The sequence below is a fragment of the Carassius carassius genome, chromosome 6 (assembly GCF_963082965.1).
Source record: "Carassius carassius chromosome 6, fCarCar2.1, whole genome shotgun sequence".
In the NCBI taxonomy this organism is placed as follows: domain Eukaryota; kingdom Metazoa; phylum Chordata; class Actinopteri; order Cypriniformes; family Cyprinidae; genus Carassius; species Carassius carassius.
Window position 1 is genome coordinate 36,893,234 of NC_081760.1, and position 15,823 is coordinate 36,909,056.

At 38.6% G+C, this 15,823-nt stretch overlaps 2 protein-coding genes and 1 long non-coding RNA gene across 8 annotated transcripts in view; 2 read left to right on the plus strand and 1 right to left on the minus strand.

Annotated features, from left to right (window-relative positions):
* Window positions 1-15,823, plus strand: part of LOC132142826 (myoglobin-like) — a 108,978-nt gene that overhangs the window by 5,457 nt on the left and 87,698 nt on the right. The gene's annotated exons all lie outside the window — the stretch shown is intronic.
* Window positions 102-1,903, plus strand: LOC132142036 (uncharacterized). 3 transcript variants are annotated; one of them, XR_009434012.1, is made up of 5 exons: window positions 102-432; window positions 517-575; window positions 671-741; window positions 1,407-1,548; window positions 1,664-1,903. It is a non-coding gene; the product is annotated as an uncharacterized LOC132142036 (long non-coding RNA). The 3 variants fall into 3 exon arrangements; XR_009434013.1 differs by having other exon boundaries at window positions 292-310; XR_009434011.1 differs by lacking the exon at window positions 102-432 and having other exon boundaries at window positions 446-575; window positions 1,664-1,901.
* LOC132142815 (mitochondrial adenyl nucleotide antiporter SLC25A23-like) lies at window positions 5,666-13,852 on the minus strand. Of its 4 annotated transcripts, none has more exons than XM_059552970.1 (10): window positions 13,357-13,846; window positions 10,784-10,907; window positions 10,415-10,502; window positions 10,216-10,327; window positions 9,968-10,126; window positions 8,639-8,791; window positions 8,452-8,565; window positions 7,570-7,737; window positions 7,341-7,491; window positions 5,666-6,288 (listed from the first exon to the last, which is right to left on the minus strand). In XM_059552970.1, exons 1-10 carry the CDS (start codon window positions 13,546-13,548, stop codon window positions 6,107-6,109), a joined length of 1,443 nt encoding a protein of 480 aa, XP_059408953.1. In that variant the 5' UTR covers window positions 13,549-13,846; the 3' UTR covers window positions 5,666-6,106. The 4 variants fall into 4 exon arrangements, with proteins under 4 accessions (XP_059408953.1, XP_059408951.1, XP_059408950.1 ...); XM_059552968.1 differs by having other exon boundaries at window positions 10,784-10,910; XM_059552967.1 differs by having other exon boundaries at window positions 10,216-10,502; window positions 13,357-13,852.

The window sequence follows — 15,823 nt, forward strand, 5'->3', positions numbered from 1 at the left end:
GAGGTTCAAGAAAACGCTGATTGACAATGATGGACGTTTGGATCAGCGTATAGTGCAGTCTGGACGATGGGGCGGGGCGACATTTCGAGGCGGAGCGACACGTGTCGCCCCACCCATATTTGTTTCCCCCGCCTTTGACATTTTGCTCCGAGCCAGCAGGGGACAGTTTGCGTTGAAATAAACAGAACGGTGGCAACTGCAGCAGCAGAGTAATAACGCTATTCCACCTTGATTGCATGAGGTGAGTAAAAGTGGTTGTGTAAATATCTTATAATATTAAATGCGATGTTCGATCATTTATTTATCCATGGTACGTTCAATTTGAATAATTATTGTTAATAATTGTTATAAATTGCTCATTTTATTGTTCTTTGTGGATTGTAACAGTACACTCTGTACATGGCTTTAGCTCTTAGGTTTGATTTTACAGAGGTAACGTTATGCCATTACATTTGTCAAGTTATTTGAACAGACATGCATGATTATTGTGTGTATATGATTATTATTATTTTTCAGGATGACATGATCAGGAGGTGGTGGTGTTCTGTTCTCCTGGACAGCTTCACTCCGCAAATGTATGTAACTGTTTGAATGTTGCTACATGAAATATTACTCTGTAGTCTGTACTATATCTAGCAATATACCTACCTCTTGACATTTGTTCTTTTAGAGCTCAACCACTGAGGGGAGGAACTTCACCATTCAAAAGACAGTGTCTTCAGGCAGAGTCCAGCAAAGCAGGTTATTTGTGCACATACATTCATTAAGAACTAATCATTACATGTGTGTACATGCAGAGGTATTTTAGTTATTACAGCTACATAGTTGTTCAGATATGAAATTGGGATTATGTACAAGTACTATATTGGTCAACACCGTGGATTATTTCATATATAGCTATCAGTTAACATCAGCATCAAAGACATTTAAAAACATTTCATCTTAATTCATTTTCAGACAGCAGCGAGTGTTTTAAATAACTTCTGTTTGCGATCTAATGTGGATTTTGTTCACCATATAAGACAGAAATATTTATATTCAATGTAAAAGATCTTCATGTGGATCATGCATACAAATATATACAAATATCTCACTGGATTATTACAATTAATGGCAAAATGAATGTGTGGAAATGTAAACTAATATATCCTACTGACACACTACAGCAAAAGATATAAATAATTGGCTTAAAAATATTTTTTTCAATGTGAAAATACTAACATGCCTAATACTTCTGCACAGTACTGTATATATTAACATTTTATTAGTGGTATTATAAAAGAATGAGTATGCAGTTGTGACAACAATTGTTTAAAGCAAGGTTGTCTGTAGTCAGTGTTTATATAATGTTTAATAACTTTTATATACTTGTATAAATAAACCTATGTATGTTTTTGAATCAACAGCTTCCCCTGGAAATCCTCAGGGAAGTTATTTTGTCAGCGGGTGACTCTGCATGTTTGACTCTTTCTCTGGTTTGCAGATGGTTTAGGGATGTGGTCACTCAAAAAGTTTTCCGGAAAGCGACACACTTTGCCTGGCTAGAGAGTAAGATTTCCCCCTGTTTAATGCTCATTCTCCAATTGAACTTTGTAGTATGAGGCTGTTAAACTTTTATTATTTTTATTATTATCTTTCCTGTATTTTGTCTTTACACTATAAGTTGTGGCCAACTGGAAGAATTGTCCTCCTGTCTACCAGAACGAGTTAAGACAGATGTACAGCATCAGGGAATGCTTGCAGTGCAGAGCCCTTTTCAAGTTTAACCCACCAGGGTACAGGGAAGAGGCCGGCGTGGTGATCTTCTGGGCTTTTGTTTACACAGGATTTTGTTCCAAGGGCCGTTTTTTTTTTTTTTTTTTTGCGGCATGAAACACATTTGTGTGTCCATTGAAGGGAAATTGAGAATGAACTGAGATCAACTGGTTTTGATGTATTAATTGATGTCATTTAAAGTTAAACTTTGCAGTGTATAATGTTTTAATAAAAAAGCTATGGCAAACATGCATGACAACAGGTTTCAGTCATTTACATCAGTCTATCATTCTTTAAGGTTTCTCATATTTGATGGTAACATCATTTGCTATGCATTGCTCATAATGAATTCTTAATTTAGTTGTGACAATTCGGTGTAATTTTTCAATTACCAATGATTTTGATAAACAATGAAGTGTTTAAAGGGGTGATTAAATGTATTATGTTTTTATATAGAAGCGGGTAACTAAATAAATTCAGGATTAATGAGGTTTTCAGTAGTGCAGTTCAGAAAACATAACAGAAAGAGACGAGTGTTTTTGGGCAAGTTCTTTAGAACCTGTATAGTTCCTTTCTTGCAAAAAGTAACCATGGATTTATTGTAGTAAAAATATTTGTTGGCATATTAATTTACCATGTGCTGTAATTATAAAAACACCTTAGTTTAACTATAGTTTTTGTAGCAGAACCATGGTAAATTTTCGTAGGGGCTAAGGGAATGTTCAGTATATTATTGGTGACGTTCAGAGACTGGTGACAATTTGTTACACACACACACACATATATATATATATATGTATATATCATTTGAATATATAAATCAAGGTACTCCATGACTATCTACATAACCATACTTCGCATTATATTGCTGTGTCATTTTCAAAAACCAGCGAGTAATGCCGAGGTAGCGTCTACAGCCGTTGAGGGAGTAATTGTAAATTAGACCATTTATTTCTGTTCTGTTCGTCGTAATCCAAAACTCTTTGTATTTATACGGGATGTTGTGGAAACGCAACAATAAATGCAAAAACACAACATTTATATTCGCTTTTTAATTTATATTAAAAGTTTATTCATCTGAGTGTCTACTTCCGCATTCCAATCCTGCTCACAGCGTCATAATTCTCTATACCAATAAGCTGTAAAATCGTCACTCATCTGTACACCAATAAGCTCATCTTAATCATAAACCAATAACCGCTGAGGTGGGCGGGGCGACACGTGTCGCTCCGCCCCAACGTGTCGCCACGCCCCATCGTCCAGACTGCACTCTGGGCTACTACCGCTCTTTGGACCGTTTAGACTGGGTGCTTATATTCTGCTGCTCAGTGCTTTTTCTTGGCATTTTTTTATGAAATACAGTTTCCGTACAGCTAATAGATGAATTGGTGTTATAAAAATAAGATAAAGATCGCTAGTGAAGAATGTACTGTTTAATTTAATTTAAATACATTCTCTTGCATGCATTCAGTAATACACGGAGGAACAGCAAAAATATATGACCATAAATTATAATTCTTAATTTTTTTGTTAACATCAAAATAAGACCAATAATACTTTCTGCATACGAAACCACTGGAAATTAGGAGACCCAAGCAATTTGTTTATTTTTATTTATTTATTTTTTTTTCACAATTTGCACACTAATAGTGCAGAATGTGTGTAAACATGGTAAATATTTTACACTAGCTTTTAATTTAAGTAAATTACTATTTTTGTTAAACAGCCAGCGTCTTTAGTTTGTCACAGTTGAATTAGGAGGAGGGACTTTCTCACTCTACAGAGGACCTGACAGGATACACTCAGTGAGTGCAGGATGATGTCATCAATATTTTTGGTATGTTTTCCCAAAAGAGAAAGGCTGGAACATTTAAATGCATGGACCATTGCAAAAATGTTTGCTATATTTGCTAAAAGTTTGTGTTGTGAGCATTTAGTAGTGCAGTAGCATGTGGTTGTGCTAATGGACAACCTAAAAGAAACAAAAATCAAGTTTTGAGACTTGAACTTGTGTAGAATTTTGTGAACAAATTCTGTTTGAATTCTGTGGAAAGCTGTGGGCGCAGATTCCGTATCGGAATCTTCATTCTATTGTAACACATACAAACAGTTTATCCGAATTTCAGCTTGGTCGGTAATAAAATACAGAGCATATTGACCTAGATGTGACTCAATCAATCAATCTTTTTTTTTTTTTCTTTGTTATATTGTTCAGTTAAAAATCACAAAACAAACACTCCTTCTCCCATCCAAGAGTCCATAAGGCTTTCTGCTCCAAACCGTAGGCTACAGTACCTCATGCATTGAGGATGACATCATACAAATTTAACTCCAAGGCTATGTGTCAATTCAGATAGGTACACTACGCACTGAAAGTACACAGTAAAAGTACTTCTGAGTTTCTAGTATGCCAGTGTTGGGTCATTAATTGTTTATCAATACCACTTATCTACTGTTTGCTTGTTAGCATTAGCTTCAAGCTAAAAATCACATACAGAACACTGTAAGAAAACCGTCACAAACTTTACACTTGTTTGGGGGCAACATTAGCTGAAAAAAGAAAAAGAAAAAAAAATGTGCATGGATGCATGCTTTTAAGAAAAATATGCCATTTGGCATACTAATGTGAAGGCCTTACTCATGAAACACAAGCACAATTAATGCAAGTGCAAACAAATTTTCATAAGATAATTTAAACATAAATGTTTCATGAGTGAGACCTTGTGTTTTGACACTATCACTATTTAACCCTCATACCCTGTTCACATAACAGCCCTTAATTGTTTGTTCGTGGACAAATGTGGGCACAGAGGTCTCAGGTGTCATCCAATTTTTTATTTATTATAAATGTTATATCAATGTCTTCGATAAAATTTATTCTATCCATTTATGGTATTTTATTTTATTTTGGGGGTATTTTTGAATTTATTTACCTCTAAAAGTACCACAATTTCTATGTAAATAATGCTTATTTTATGTTATATTTATTATTTCTTTACCTACATTAAAAATATCATTCCACTAAGTTCTGAGAGTTAAATCCTAAAGATGAAGTGTTTTTGCTGGCATCTAGTGCCTTTTATTGGTATTAAATCAAGAATAAAAAACAATAATATCAATAGCCACTAGATGGCTATAGTACTACTCATACTCAATGGCTGCATAGACTACAGGATCAGCCCTTCATTTGTGTGTATGTTAGATATACATTGTATTGGATTTATTGATTTTATTTTACAAAAAAACAACAAGAATGCTCTGAATTACAGGTTTTCCCATTCATTCCTATGGGTGCCCATTTTTGTCCACGAACAAACAATTAAGGAGTTTTTTTTTTTCACCCACTTAACATTGTAGAATCGAGTCATTTTTGTGTGTGTGTGTTCAGGTGGTAAACTTAGGAAAAGTAGCCAAGTCTTGTACCGCTCAGATCAAGGGAAGTATTTTTCAAAAATAAATCAAAATTATTTTGCCCACATTTGTCCCCAACAGGGTTTTAGGGTTAAGTTGCATTATATGCAAATTGGGACGCAGTGCAGGATTTTAGGATCAGTTAAAGAATCAGTTCACCCCAAAATTACAGTGATGTTTTTCCCAGCTGTTTGGACTCTCATTCTGACAGCACCCATTCACTGCAGAGGATCCAGTGGTGAACAAGTGATGTGATGCTACATTTCTCCAAATCTGATGGTGAAACAAACTCATTTACATCTTGGATGGCCTCAGAGTGAGTACATTTCGAAAAATTATTCTTTTTTGGGCAAACTATTCCTATAAACTCGTGCTACAGAATCTTTTTGTTTGGTTGGAATGCTGATTTTGAAGGACACCAATGTAGAGGAGGCGTATTACTGGACCACAGCTGATAAAACATACAAGCTTCTCAAAACAGAGGCACTTTCAGCTGTACTGTAAGTTCAAAAGGAGGAAGTTAGTTTATTGCCCATTCCCATTTGGAGTTCAGTAGTGTGCACAGGGATAAACAAAGAGTACAGTACAGCACATGCTCACACAGTCTCACACACGCAAGCATTCATTTTACCGCATCCAGAGAGCCGTACCCTAAATATCCGAATATCAGGGCCCTGTTGACCAACAACACACACGGAGAGCACATCATGAACCTCAGTAATTCAGGAAAGGGTCAGAACAGAACCTCTTACATTCTGCATAATTCAGTGTTCGGATTCAGTTCATCGTTCTTCCTCACATTCACTGTTTTTGGTGAACATCACTGCAGTGATTGAATATATTGTAGGCTTAAATAAACAAGTCTTTGACCTCTCTTGTCCGGATATGATTGTTGTAGTCTTTTCTACACACACATGAGCTGTCTTTCTTTCATTCTCTCTCAGGTTCCCACTCCCAGTACTTTCCTCATGTGTTCGTAGACGACGTAGGAGATGCTGACCGCCGGGATGACCTTGAGGAAGTTTGGCGCGATGCCTCGGTAGAGTCCCACCACACCCTCCTGGGCCACGATACTCCTGAAGAGGGTCAGCATGGACAACTGAGGAGCTCCCTTCACTGACGCTGAGGAACCAGAAGAGAAAAAAGAATCGGTACTTCTTCTGATGCCAGAAAATGTTCAGAATCAATGGAACTTTACTGTTTATAGGACATTATTATAGTTTCATTTGCATTTTGAATTCGTTTTTTTTTTCTATATTTTATTCTTATTTTAATTTGAGTTACTTTTACTCGTTTTTATTAGTTACTGCTTTTGTAAATATTTCTATATTGTTATTTATTTTATTACTTCTAGTTAAACTAAACGAAAATGAGAAATGTGCCTTAGTAACTCTGCTGTAAAAACAGATTTTTTCGAAGCCATAAATAGAACGAAACTTATTGGAACATGTTTTACAAGAAAACTATTTTTTATTTTATTTTATTTTCTACTTCAAAATTTAATTCTTAATTTTTACATTTAATAGCAGTCTCTGAATGAAAATTGTTTCTTCACCAGTTTTTTTCATTGTAGCTGAGATGACTTTCCAATTAATGTTTACTTTATTTAAAATAACTAACTTTTTTTATTTTAGCTTTAGTTAATAATAATAACAATGCTGTTCCGAATTCACGTGTTTATGTGAATTTTGGAATACAATTTGAAAACGCTGGATGGAAATATTTAAATGTGCATACAATCTTAAAATTTGCATGAAAAAGTGCACATAATTGTGTATTTAATTAGAAAAAAATGTGCATAAAATATGATAGAAATCCATTTAGTGAATAAATTCCTCATTGTGAAACAAAACAAATCTTGGTTTTACATTATTGCATTCCCTAACATCATAATGCAAAATAACACAGCTGTATTTTTTATTGCATTTCTGTGCACTTTGAGCTCAGTGATTACATGGGAAAACCCCCACATTATTACAGCAACTTCATTTTTTATTAGTGATATTTTCTGGCAGTTTCCTATGAACTGATAATTTGGTTGTCTTGAACATGAAGGAAATGATGCTTTATTCACCAATGATTTCTGTGATAATCCTTTTCTTTTTCACATAAACTAACATTTATAGCTTGGGATTGAAGCACAACTCTTGTCTGATTCTACGTAAGTCTCTCACCCTGCGCCTGCATGCGTGTTCGGATGAGGGCGAGCGGGTAGGACGCCAGCTGTCCGCAGGTGCTGGACACTGTGCCACAGCCCACCAGCACCAGGACGCCCGGATCGGGAGATCCCTCCGTGTGCTGCTGCAGCCAGGCGTTCTTCAGTGTCTGAGAGAGAGGAAGACCGTGTGAGAAAGAGTCTTTATGGAGGAATCATTCTCAACACACACACACACACACACACACCTCGTAGACGGCGAGATCTATGCCAGCATACGGGATGATGCCCAGCATGTTGGGCAGGTATCCTTTATAAAATGCCAGAATGCCCTCCTTCTGCAGGATATGTTTAGCACAGTGCGCCACACTTGAATACTGTCCCGTTTTACGAAGAGTGAGACGAGTCTTCAGCACCTGCAGAACGAGAGAAGCAGACAGGAATGAAGAGTCATGAAGGAAAATCAATGTAGAGTCATGAAAACAGTCACCGTTCCCACAAAAATATGAACCGTTTTCAACATTGATAATAATCAGAAATGTGTCTTGAACATCGAATCAGCATATTAGAGTGATTTCTGAAGATCATGTGACACTGAAGACAGGAGGAATGATGCTGAAAATACAGCTTAGATCAGAGAAATAAATGACATTTTACAATAGATCCAAACAGAAAAGGGTTATTTTCAATTGTACAAATATTTCACAATTTTACTGTATTTTTGATAAAATAAGAGACTTCTTAAAAACACTAAAAGATCACAGACCCCAATTAGATCTTTTGAACTAGTTAATATATTATATAAACATTTTTAAATCTATTTTAATTAATAGTGGTTATTTATTGAAGCTATGTATATTTTTATAACATTGCTAATGCCAAAATTTTTAAAAAGGCTTTGTTTTACTTAAGTCTATTTCAAAGACTTCGCTCTCCATTAATCACAGCTATTCACGGACCACTGCTTTATTCTGAATGCAGAGCACTTTCATGAGCTTTACGTGAGGCCTTTGGTAATGTGAGTGTAGATGTGTGTGTGTGTGTTGACAGCCAGGCCTCGACATACACACAGTGACCTTGAGGTTCAGTGTGTGCAGGAGCCAGCTGTCATGTGTTGAGTGTGTGTTTACCTCCATTGGGTATATGACAGTTTGAGCCGTCGCTCCAGCCAGTGATCCAGCCACAAATCTCTCCTGAACTTTCAGAGTTCCTCCTTCATTTCTGCCTCTCATCAAGCACTTAATCTGCAGACACAGAGATGCAGGCTGAGTTTTGAGTCGCCGTCCACACGGCTGAGTGTAAAAGACAGAGCTGTACCTTTTCATAGGCCAGGAATTTGATGGCTGTCTCCGGTGCGATCTTCAGCACATTGATGCCGTTCCCCCTCCACAGCGCAGTGAGGCCGCCCTCCTTCACCATCGCATGCAGACCGCGCCACACAGTCCCCTTATCAGAGCTCTGGCCGTGCACCTGAACATCAGCACACAATTCACATGATCTTTAGTGTAATACTACAGTTTAACTAGATTAGAATAAAACCGAACACACCTAGACACAATCACTTTAAAATAAAGTTCAGCTGCAAGTTTCTCACATGACCTCCAGAGGTCAGTGTGGAGCAGAAAATCTAGAGCGCAACAGTTAGGTTCTGGAAGTAAAAATTCCATTCACTTCTCCATTAAGGAATTGATTTTTAATAGTAAATTATAAACCTTTAAAGACAGACCTACTGCGAGCTCAAAGGCTGTTAATTGATGGTTTATGCTTTTGTTGAAGGCTCAACCAAAGCAATGTATTTTTTAACTAATCATTATTTCAATGTATTTTTTTAATACTCATGTTCAACAGTGGTGAAAAACTACATCACTCATAATTCTGCACAGACTGTCCACCAATCAGAGAAAGAACACTGTGCTCTAGCTAAACATTTTATTTGATATTAATCAACATCTTTAAATCGATAGTTTTATATTTCTCCAGTCAATCACAATGCTTTACAGGAATGTAGTTTTTTACATTATTAATGTTGTTCAATACATATTTTCTATCTTTTTCCTTTTTCTCGATTTTGAAATACTTTTTGCATCAAATCAAAGTTTGTAATAATTCACAATGTAGCTGGGTGGGTTGAATCAGGGTAAATTTTGGTTTTTTTTTGTTTTAGTACTTACCTAAACTAGTTAACTAGTCAAAGAAAAACTAAAACCATTAAATGTTTTGATGTTACTTGAAATAAAATAAAAATGAACTGAAACTTATTTTATTTCAGCCAGTTACCAAAGCAGCATTTCTCATTTTATGTTAGTTTAACCTGATACACTAAAAAACTTAAACTGAAATAATAAGCTATTTTCAGTTTAAAAAAAGAAAATAAAAACGAATTAAAAAGATCATATATTATAAAATACATTATCATGGATATTTGTAGTTAGTTAGATGCCTTTCATCGCACAGTACCTAACTCCTATTATCCTTGTTCACACAAGCCACAGCTTTTTCTGGATTGCACTGAGAGCTACTTTGAAGGAATCTAAACCTCAACAGGAACCTCTAAACAGGAAACTGGCATTAAATGTGCATCAAAGATCAGATGCTGTTGTTGTGTGAAGACCAAAAGTGACTGTTTTCAGAGCAGCGCTGTCTCACCTGCAGAAACACCTTGAGTCTGTCGAGCGGCGCGGTTCCTGTCCTGGACACCGATCCGGCCACAGCTCCTGCCATCAGCTGCCGCCACACGTACCCTGACTGCTTCTCCTTCTCCGAGAACTCGTCTGGGACCGTCAGAAGCTCTCCGATGTCCAACATCTACACAAACACACAACAACAGCATTACAGGAAGAGAGAGGCCCATTCTGTAGTCATACAAGACTCATCTCTCAGCTTGTGCTTCGTACCACCGAGTGTTTCCAGTACTGAGCGATTTCCTCCATGTTGTGCAGAGGGTTAAACAGGAAGTGATCTCGCCACTCGAACCAGTCGATGGTCAAGGAATGGTCTTTATCCATACTGTGGGAACACATTTCACAAGTTCGGCATGTCACAACTGAATCACGCCTGAAAGCACTTTGCACATATGCTAAGTAACACACACACCTTTGCAGTATTTTGGCAGCTTGCTCCAACGTGACGTCCACGCCGAGATTGTGTAACGACTGCTGGATCTCCCCCACGTCCAACTGACCTACAATCATACAAACAATGCGTTATTACACTGAAACATAAAGATAAACTAACAATATTGTGAGATAATGAATGCAATAGATACTAATGCTAATATATACTAATAAAAATCATTGTAGTTAACTGAAATGAAACCTAAAATAAAACCTCAAGTAAAATTATGATGAAAACAAAGTATTAAAAAAAATGTAAAGCTACTTTGGAAATATTAATACATACTGTAATCGAATATACTACAATAACACTGTTTGGGATGATACTGTGAAGATGATGGAAACTAACCGTCGTTGTTGCGGTCCAAGCTGCGAAACATGAGTTTAAGGCGTTTCTCGTGTGATCGCAGATACTCCGTGAACTCTTCAAAATCCAGCTGACCATCGAGATTAACGTCTCCAGCTCGTACAATCTGCTGAATATAGAGCATTAACAGAGAGATAGAGGAGGGTGGGAGAGAAATGGAGGGAAAGAGGGGTGCCGGGAATCATTAGGATAGGTGGGATGGGATGCAAATGAAGGAGAAAAGCACATTAAAACCATGCAAAGCCACCAGCCCAAAGCACCGACATCAGACACGAGCAGTCAGAGGTTAATCACTGAATCAAACACAGGTTCATTTCATTCGAATTAAATGCATTGACAAAATGAATGTAAATTAAAAGAAGGAAAGCAGCAGAGAAAGCCAAGTGCACAAAACAGTAGCTTTACAACATGTTTAATTCATTTAGAAACAATGACTATATAAGTGTTAAAATCCACATAATCAATAGATAAACCGCTAAATGATTGGTTTAAATCTCTCTGATGTGACTCTATCCAGATTTTCTGTACTTTGAGAGAGCTGTGCAAATAAACACGCATCTGGGAATGAACACTGTGTCCAAATTTACGAGATTAATCACCGCATGCTTTTTTTGTTTTCAGGGTGTTGCCCCACGATCCCCAGTGCAGCATGTCTGAACGTGTTTGTACTGAGCTGTGCAGACAGAGAGGATCAGAGGCATTTCACTGCAGGTCTCAGGGTGTTACAGTCAGCTAAACTGTACATTCTGGTGTTTTATGGTGAGGAAATTTTAATTAATCACTACACACAAGCTACTGTCACTTTAAATCCACATAAAGTGCTGCACTGAGAAGCTCATTCAAATCATTCCCACAATCCTTGGTATGTTGTAAAGGCAAATCACAATGTAGCTATGCCAGTAATTTCACCCATTTAACTAGTTTGTCCTCCTCTGCAGACGTCTTCAAAACACTTGTGTGTGTGTGTGTGTGTTTATTTATGTGAGCCAGCAGTCACATGACATTTACTCTCGCATGGATCGACTCCAAGACGCTGACCTTTTGCACACTCTGCAGCCTACATGTGTTTCTGTGAGCCTATGTGTGAAGTTTAGTACTTTCTTGCCAATATAATTCATCATAATGCATAATGCAAATACATAAACACATGCACACATGATTTCAAACCTCACAGCGCACTACAAAATCATCAAATTTCAGAAATCAATATAACACAAGATTGTCCCAGACAAGCAGATCATTCGTCTAGTCACATGCTAAACTATAAACTACAGTATGTATTCAGTATGTTGGTAAGTGTTGAGGGTGATGCGTTACAAGTAACCGAGTCAGATAACCTTTTCAAGTAACTAATGAAGTAGCGCATTACTTAAATTAACAAGAAAATATCTTACTTTTCTAATCAGTAATGCAAGCTACTTTGAAGAAACCCAGTCTCAGATGGCAGCTGGAGACCTGGTGATGTTGACTCAGTGCCAGCGGCTGCTGATGCCCTTCCTCTGCTCCTGCCGTTGACCTTGAGATTATTAACTATTAAGCTCATTAACTGGTTCATTAGTGCTGCTACACAGTACTCTAATCTGCCCTGTTCCTGACCCCGACACGGCAGACTTCGAAACTACAATCCTGCTGTGCAGTCGTACTTTTATCACATGAAGCATTATGAGTTTGAGTGTGTTTGAGAGTAAGCAGCTACATAACGTGTTATACTCTCACTAATGGCTCCAGCACATCTGTCTAATCTGAGCTGAACATCATGCTCCATCCCTGCTTTATTTCTGGAGCACTGTGTGTGCAGTCTATCCACAGTGAGATCTCGGCCGTCTGAAATCCTGTTTACATATATTAAATATTGCGGTTTCTACAAGGTGCATCCCATTTGTGTGTAGCTACTTCTGCACTATTTTATGTCATTTTCGTAGTGTAATAGTGAGAGCAGTGCACTACAAGCAGCTACACATCAAGTGTACTGGAAATTTAATTTCTTTCCAATTAGAATATACATTAATTGTTTCATTTAAGATTAACGTACAAACTTAAATATGAGAGGCTTTCAGTCATTTTAGCTTCACAAAAAGACTCCATAATGCTGTCTGATGTTGCAAACAGGTATTTGCGGTCACATTAGGTTAATTTATTACCATAATCATAAACCAACTGGTTTGTAGCGCAAACTCTGGTATTTTTGTAGTTGGCTAATGAACCGGAAGTCTCGCAGAATTACAGGAAATGTATCATTAATTCATCGTTGAACAGTACACTATGCACGGTTCACGATTTGCGACCGAAATTGCTCTGGGTAGCCACGCCCACCGCGAAATCTCATTGTTCCGAATCGCACTCTGTATTATTAAATATTCAAATATTCAATCTGATTGACTGCGACTGTATCGCGTTCTGCAGCATTATCACTTTCAGATGCTCACGTGACTTGGAGGTGAAGGTTATTATCTCCACATCTGACATTAACTCATAAACCTGTGAATTCATAGACAGTTATTCTGCACTATAAATAACCTTCCGTTATGACTGCGTGTGTTGTGTTTCTTCCGTACCTCCTCCACCGAGCTCCACGACAGCCCCCGGGCGGCGAGTCCGACCCGCAGCTCGTTCACATCGATCAGTCCGTTCTTGTTCAGATCCAGCTGCTCGAAGAGCTCGGCCCAGAGCCGCTCGCGCTCCGGATCGACCCCGCTGTCCTGACATCGCGCCCGCGTCCAGCATGAGCGGCATCCGCTCCGCCACATGATCGTATCCACGCACGGTCACCCACCGGCTCAACAGCCAGCACGGGCGGAAGACGCGTTCTGCGCGCGTCCAAAAAAGGAGCTGTTAGCGAAACAATCCCCCTTGCGTCGCGTCTCGCAGATGGTGTTTCACACGAGAACCAGGAAGCTTTCGCAAACATGCATTCTGCGCTTCTACGATCCCCACGCGCTAGCGGGTTCTGATCCTCGGGCATTGCGACATTTCAGTCTATGGTCAAAACATGATGAGCGCGCGTCGAGGACTGTAGTGACTTACTGCTGCCGCAACCCACCGATACATCAGGCTTCAGATTACACCCTCAGGAGTCAGGACACGGATAGATCACCGATAGGAGACTGAATAACCCGCTTTACTGGTTGATTAGATGCAGCAGCTTCTCCAATGACTGCACAGTTTACCCGAGTTAAACATCTTCTGTCCTCCAGAACACAACATTATCTTTTCTTCACAAGGGGACTGGTTATTTTGATTCAGGCTGGCTTATGGAGTCACTTCCTGAGGGTTCATACTGAACTCATAAGTGGATATTCAGATATTTTTCAGTACATCTAATCAGACACAGTATCAGCGTGAGCAGGAGAATATATAGTAGAAGTGCACATCTGTGACAAATCCAAAGCTGGTTGTCTTGGTTACTGACTGGTCTTTGGTTGGTTCAGACTGGTTTGGATAACTGCTAGCCAGTTTTTAATCTGCTAGAGATAGACCATCTATGTCATTCTGGTCAGACTGAGTACACTTTCAAAAAACAGCTACAATGTTGCAAAAACCAGTTTGGCCACTTCAAATGGCTCTCCCGAAAACTTTGTCAGTATTTATTAACCCTGCGACACAAAATCAGATGTTTGGATGAATGTCCATGCTGTATTAGGGAAGTCGTGGCCTAATGGTTAGAGAGTAGGACTGGCAATCGAAAGGTTGCGAGTTCGAGTCTTGGCTGGCAGGAATTGTGGGTGGGGGGAGTGCATATGTACAGTTCTCTCTCCACCTTCAATACCACGACTTAGGTGCCCTTGAGCAAGGCACTGAACCCCAAACTGCTCCCCGGGCGCCGCAGCATAAATGGCTGCCCACTGCTCCGTGTGTGTGTGTGTGTGTGTGTGTGTGTTCACACTTCGGATGGGTTAAATGCAGAGCAATTCTGAGTATGGGTCACCATACTTGGCTGAATGTCACGTCACTATTGTTCCATATAATGTAAATGAACATAATGCACATCCATTTCAATCAGTTTTTCAATTGGTTCTGAAACAAAAAAAATCTGTCTGGAAGTGTCTGGAAACGAGCTGTTCTGTGAACAGAACAAAAGATCAGCACACAGATGACTACTGCACACATACTGTTGCCTTCACTGATCCTGACACAAATACAGGTGATACACGCTTTCTGATGAAAACCACTGTCAACTGCTGTCCACACCAACTGTATGAACGTCAATACAGCCCATAATCAGCACTGTTGATATGAGCTTGTGTTCTCACCCAACAGCTGTCCGTGTTGTTTCATGATCTCAGATCAATGTCACTATAACAGCAGCACACAGAGACAGAAAGAGTCAAGCGGAGCTGGAGACATTTGGCTTCTGTGAGGTTCATTCAGACGTTGTGTGATGTGTAAGAGGCAGTCTGCCACCCCCTCGTCATGACTGGAGAGGTGAGTATCAGCACTTTTGGGAAGACAGATCCTGTGTATGGATGTGAAACTGTGTTGATGTTTCAGGGCGAAGGGCATGAGGTTCAAACTGTCCCACCTGGCCGAAAAGCAGGACTGGGTTTACAAACACAGGTAACACAAGTGCACTGCTCTCATTTACACTCGTTTTCTGGGTTCAGAGCTAATTACTATAAACGTGATCTGAAGCATTTGTGGCTTTATGTTGATTACCACAACAGATGGTTTACTTTCCCTCATTTTCTTAGAAAATGCAATAAATATATAAAAATACTGAGTTCAGGCCCATTTACAGTAAGAAAGATAGATTTGCGCACCGTAAAGTCGAGGGGATTCTTGTTGGTTGTCAATGTTTTTAAAGTTCATCAGCTGAAAAAAACTTTTTTAAAGTGATTACAATGATATCGTTATAGTTGTGGTGTTGACTTTACTATTCTCAGAGAACGATCATTAAAACTTTATGATGTGAATCTTTACCTTGAGACATTTACCTTCAAAGTGAATGGGCCCAATTTGTAAATGTTCAAACACACTCACACACTCTCTCTCTGCCAATCTCATGTTAAACTTGAGGACCTATAG